Here is a 6138-nt window from a genome sequence, read left to right on the forward strand (position 1 = left end):
GCGGGCTCAGGCAATCCACTCACCTCGGCCTCCCAAAGTGCTGGGATTACAGGCTGAGCCACCGAGCCCGGCCCCTCATTCTTCTTGACATTACAAATTCTAAGACAAGAACATGGAAGGAGGTCAGTCATTCTGATACTGACTCATGCCATTCTGCAACTGAATTATATGTGCATTATTTGTAAAAGCCACGGCCCTCCAGCTTTACTACATGTTGGGACAAAAATAAAACGAACATTCAATATTTAACAACAGTACACGTGTACCTCAACAGGAATCTGGCACAATTTTGTCTGGTTTGCATGTCTAATATGGAAGAATGCTAAGAATAGCAAACCAATAGTATATTGTCTGTCTCAAATTCTCTATGAGAACAAGGTAGAGAAGATATTTTATACAGATAAAACAGAGAACCGTATAAGTAAGAGGACTTTTCATACTAAACAATCTTTCTGCATTGACATTAATTGCATTATAATGAGGTCCCACAGCAGGGTTTTCTTTTTTTGGAATCCGAGTGTCACTCTGTAGTCCAGGTTAGAGTGCAGTGGCACACTCATGACCACCACAGCCTCAACCTGCTGGGCTCCGGCTATCCTTCTGCCTCAGCCTTCTAGATAGCTGGAACCACAGGCATGCACCACCACGCCCAGCTAAGTTTTTTGATTTATTGTAGAGATGAGGTCTTGCCAATTTGCCTAGGCTGGTCTCAAACCCCTGACAATCCTTTTGCCTTGGCCTCCCAAAGTGTTGGGATTATAGGCTTGAGCCACTGTGCCTGGCCTAGCAGGAGTTGTTAAATCTGAGCTGCTTGATGTTCATATTGTAGCGTATACATTTTTATTTAGTTTTCTTTAAATTCTCAGAAGCATCTGTACCCACAGAAAAGAATAAGGACCTTTATTTTTATTTCAGTTCTCTATGGTGGCAGTTTCTGACTCTGCGCTTTGGCTTTCACATTTCTATTTTTGTAAGTTCGAACATGTTCAAATGGTTTAAATCATTCTTTTCAACCCTCAGAGAATATGCTGACGACTTCTTTTCTCCCTTCTAAAATGGTTTCAAATCTGAGTTCATGGAAAATAGAAGGCTATGCTGAAAGGAAATGTTGTTTCTTTTTTTGAGTTGGAGTCTCACTCTGTCATCCAGACTGGAGTGCAGTGCCCGCTCCTGGCCACCGCAGCCTCGACCTGCTGGGCTCCGGCGATCCTTCCGCTTCAGCCTTCCAAGTAGCTGGGACTATAGGCACGCACTACCACACCTGGCTAATTTTTTGATTTATTGTAGAGATGAGGTCTCACCAAGTTGCCCAGGTGGGTCTTGAACCCGCAGTCAAGGCTGTGTTGGCAGTGAGCGTGCCACTGCCTTCCAGCCTGGGTGACAGAGTGAGACTCCTACTTAAAAAAATAAATAAATAAATACACATAAGCAGGTCAAGTTCTGCCTTGTCTACCAACTGAGAACAGTCAACAGAATGGAACCATCAATGTTAGACTCTGGTGCCTTTTGCAGAGATACCTCCATTGCTTTGCTCTTGGAGACCTGGGATGACATGTCATCCTCACTTTCATCGGCTGTGCTCGGCTGAGAATTCTGGGACACAATCTCTTCACCCTAAATGTGGATGAATCAAGAAAAATTGTGGGTTAAAATGACCACATTTGGGGTCTTGGGGAAAGGTTGACTTTACGGGCAATACAAAGGAAAATATACTAGTCATTCAAACACAGTCAAACATAGACACCAACTTGTGATCCAGCATCTAGAGAAGGAATACTCAACCCCAGGTTTCTGAGATGCCTGTGGCTCTGATACAATAAGTAGTTCTTTGTATTCTAGTATCATACTAGATTTTACAAGGCCAGATTGTATTAGTGACTCTTAGAGTTAAAGCTAAACATGGTTCTAAAATTTCCCACAGACCTTAAGATATGTAGTCACCAATATACAACCATGACTAGCCATGTAGAGGCTGAAGGACAGAACATGAACTTTGGATTAGGACTGTCTGGACTCAAGCCATACCTCTATTCATTGCTGAATTACCTTATATAAATTACTTAACTATTCTGAGATTCAATTTTCGCACAGAAACAACCTATCATAAACTTGATGGGAAGAAAGGAAGCTAATGCATCTGATGCTATTCTTTTCATAGATAACTGATTATACAATTCAGATACAGGGCTGGGTGCAGTGCCTCACACCGTAATCCCAGCACTTTGGGAGGTCAAGGTGGGAGGACTGCTTGAGCCCATGAGTTTGAGATCAGCCTGGGCAACATAGCAAGATGCCATCTATAAAAAAAAATTAAAAAATTAGCTGGGCATGGTGGCATGTGCCTGTATTCCCAGCTACTTGGGAGGCTGAGACAAAAGAATCACCTGAACCTAGGAAGTTGAGACTGTGATGAGCTGTGATCGTGTCAATGCACTCCAGACTGGGTGACAGTGAGATTCCAACTCAAAAAGCCCCTCCAAAATTGAGATAATATAAGCATGAAAGAGAAGGGCTTATAACATATTTGAAAAATGCTATTACATGGCTAGGCATGGCTCACACTTATAATCCCAGCACTTTGGGAGGCTAAGGCAGCAGAACTGCTTGAGCCTGGGAGTTCGTAATCAGCCTGGACAACATAGTGAGACTTGTTTCCACAAAAAAATAGTAAAAGAATTAGTCAGGTATGGTGGTGTGTGCCAGCATTCCCTTCTACTAGTGAGGCTGAGGTGGAAGGATTGCTTGAGCCCAGGAGTCTGAGGGTTCAGTAAGCTATGATAGGGCCACTGCACTCTAGCCTGGGCAACAGTGTGAGACCCCCCCAAAAAAAAAGAAAGAAAGAAAAATGCTGTAACTCCAAAGCAGTATTATAACCAACACAATATTTCATCTAATCAGATAACTGAAAAACCTTTAAAATGTTCATTTGTTGGCTGGGTGCAGTGGCTCACACCTGTAATCCCAGCACTTTGGGAGGTGGAGGCGAGAGGACTGTCTGCGTCCAGGGGCTCTTGACCAGCCTCTCTAAAGTTGTAGATTAATTGTAGAGACCTCATCTCACAATTAATCAAAAAATTAGCCAGGCGTAGTGGTGCACACCTGTGGTTCCAGCTACTTGGAAGACTGAGGCAGAAGGATCACCTGAGCCGAATAGGTCAAGGCTGCAGTGGCCATAAGCATGCCACTGTACTCCAGCCTGGGCGACAGAGTGAGACTCCAACTCGACAAAAAAAAAAAAAAAAAGTTAATTTGTTAATAGACTGACTTAGGAAAAAAGAGCAAAATAACCCAACAAAAATGTTTTTCCAAATACAAAATTGTTATTCTGAATGTATTACTTAAAGGTGCCCCATTGGCCATGGAGAGGTCTGTACTCATTTGACTCCTTTATCTCTGATGCATTCTTATTTTTTTTGAGTCAAAGCCTCACTCTGTCGCCTAGGCTAGAGTGCAGTGGCATGCTCACGGCCACCATAGGCTCAACCTGGTAGGCTCAGGCAATCCTTCCACTTCAGCCTTCCATGTAGCTGGAACTACAGGCACATGCCAACACACTTGGCTAATATTTTGATCTAATGTAGAGATGAGGTCTCACCAAGTTGCCCAGGCTGGTCTCGAACCGTCAACTCAGGAAATCCTTTCACCTTGGCCTTCCAAAGTGCTGGGATTATAGGCATGAGCCACCGTGTCCGGCCTTTTTTTTTGAGTCGGAGTCTCACTGTCAGTCCAGGCTAGAGTGCAGTGGCACACTCACGACCACCACAGCTTCGACCTGCTAGTCTCAGGCGATCCTTCCGCCTCAGCCTTCCAAGTAGCTGGAACTATGGGCATGTGCCACCACACCTGGCTAATTTTTTGATTTATTGTAGAGACAAGGTCTCGCCAAGTTTCCCAGGTTGGTCTCAAACCCCTGGACTCAGGCTATCCTCTCGCATCAGCCTCCCAAAATGCTAGGATTACAGGCTTGAGCCACTGTGCCTAGCATTTGATACAGGTTTTGTTTTTGTTTTTTTTTTTGAGTTGGAGTCTCACTCTGTCGCCCAGACTGGAGTGCAGTGGCTGCTCCCAGCCACGGCAGCCTCGACCTGCTGGGCTCCGGCGATCCTTCCGCCTCAGCCTTCCAAGTAGCCGGAACTACAGGCGTGCACTACCACGCCTGGCTGATTTTTTGATTTATTGTAGAGATGAGGTCTCACTGCCCAGGCGGGTCTCGAACCCGCGGGCTCAGTCAATCCACTCACCTCAACCTCCCAAAGGCACGGGATTACAGGCTGAGCCACAGAGCCCGGCTTGTTTTTTTGTTTTGTTTTGAGTCGGAGTCTCACTCTGTCACTCAGGCTGGAGTGCAGTGGCATGCTCATGGCCACCATAGCCTTGACCTGCTGGGCTCAGGTGACCCTTCTGCCTCAGCCTTTCAAGTAGTTGGAACCACAGGCATGTGCCACCACATTTGGCTAGTTTTTTTATTGTAGAGATGAGGCCTCACCAAGTTGCCCAGGCTAGACTCAAACCTGTGGGCTCAGGTAATCCTCTCACTTCGGCCTCCCAAAGTGCTGAGATTATAGGCTTGAGCCACTGTGCCCAGCCTGACACATTCTTTATATCAATGGCATGTTTTGGTGCCTTTGCTGCCTGGGACAGACAATGAGTGCAGTCTATTACTAGGGCCCATAAGCAATGTGTCCTAACTTTAAGAGCTAAACAAACATAGACTTAAGAGAAAAGTAGTCTTATGGAGAAAGCAGGGCTTAGGTGACCTCCCTTCCGTATCTTCTGATGCCCTCGCAAGAATGGGGATGGTGTATTTTCACTAGCAGGACCCAAGGCTTACCTGTAAGTCCCGGTTTTTGAGATTGCCCAACCAGAAAGCCTCTCTACAATTGTTGAATGTGAGCATAGCTTTGACTCTACAAACTAACAGCTCCAGGGTCTTTTTGAGCAAAGGCACATGTTTGGTGAGTCTCATGTCCTGATGAATCTGAAAGGAAATAAATATATTCATCTCATCTGAGTTTATCATTATACCTTCACATTTTCTATACAGAAACTAAAAATTCCTGACACCTTAAACACTGAGTAAGAGCATAAGCCCTGCCAATATGGGTCAAAAATATGTTCTATCAAACAGGAGCAGTTTGGCAAAGTACCCCAGAGAATATAGCAGCTAAAAAACCCAAAGCTTAGAATACATACCACCAACACCTCTAGCTCCTCTTCCTAACCTTTGGTTGACCCATCACCAATTTATCTAGAATATTCTTGACCATATATTATACAAATATTAAACAACAGAACGTAGCCCTGTTTAGCTGAGAGAATCTTTAAAATTTCACTGTCCAGCATCTTCTGAATTTATGACCAGGGAGGAAGTAAGTAATAGAACCAAACTGAAGAATCATTTGGTTTGACAGTGACTGCAGAACTCTAGCGTTCTCTGTTCCTTCAGAAAAAAAGTGACAATGGCTCACCAACGGTAAGAAGGCTTCAACAGCAAAAGTCTAAGCTAAGATGTTCTCACAAAAGACAGATGCTAGTCGGGCTTGGTGGCTCAGCCTGTAATCCCACGCTATGGGAGGCTGAGGTGAGTGGATTGTCTGAGCCCGCAGGTTCAAGACCCACCTGGGCAATTTGGTGAGATCTCATCTCTACAATAAATCAAAAAATCAGCCAGGCATGGTAGCGCGTGCCTGTAATTCCGGCTACTTGGAAGGCTGAGGTGGAAGGATCATCGGGGCCCAGTGGGTCAAGGCTACAGTGACCAGGAGCGGTCACTGCACTCCAGTCTGGGCGACAGAGTGAGACTCCAACTCAAAAAAAAAAAGACAGATGCATTCCTCAACAAGCAAGCAACACAGCTGATAAGCCTCTAGGATGGCTGCTTAGGAGCCACTTGCTGTCTCCAGCAGAATGATCACTTACATCAGCCCTCCCATCTAGAGCACTTTGTTCATAGAAGTAATACATCCATCAGTATTCTATATCTCTCATTGAAGAAGAGATTCTTTGTTTCTTTCTCTTTTTTTTTTGAGTTGGCATCTCGCTCTGTTGCCCAGGCTGGAGTACAGTGGCACGCTCACAGTCACTACAGCCTTGACCTGCTGGGCTCAGGCGATCCTCTGGCCTCGGTCTTTCAAGTAG

At 45.0% G+C, this 6138-nt stretch overlaps 1 protein-coding gene across 2 annotated transcripts in view; it reads right to left on the reverse strand.

Moving 5' to 3' along the window:
• The window catches only part of LOC103262040 (Fanconi anemia group D2 protein-like), a 7929-nt gene extending 2950 nt beyond the window's left edge, over positions 1 to 4979 (reverse strand). The window contains exons 1-2 of one of the 2 annotated variants that reach the window (XM_021713165.1): positions 4832 to 4979; positions 1519 to 1614 (exon numbers count right to left, since the gene is read on the reverse strand). In XM_021713165.1, coding sequence (XP_021568840.1) covers positions 1519 to 1614; positions 4832 to 4966 — 231 coding nt within the window. In that variant the 5' untranslated portion in view covers positions 4967 to 4979. The remainder of the gene's footprint in view (positions 1 to 1518; positions 1615 to 4831) is intronic. The other variant, XM_008059652.2, reaches the window with a different exon arrangement.
• Between the last annotated feature and the right edge of the window lie 1159 nt (positions 4980 to 6138).

This window comes from Carlito syrichta, unplaced genomic scaffold, assembly GCF_000164805.1.
Source record: "Carlito syrichta isolate Samal-C Ts95f unplaced genomic scaffold, Tarsius_syrichta-2.0.1 Scaffold304318, whole genome shotgun sequence".
Classification (NCBI taxonomy): domain Eukaryota; kingdom Metazoa; phylum Chordata; class Mammalia; order Primates; family Tarsiidae; genus Carlito; species Carlito syrichta.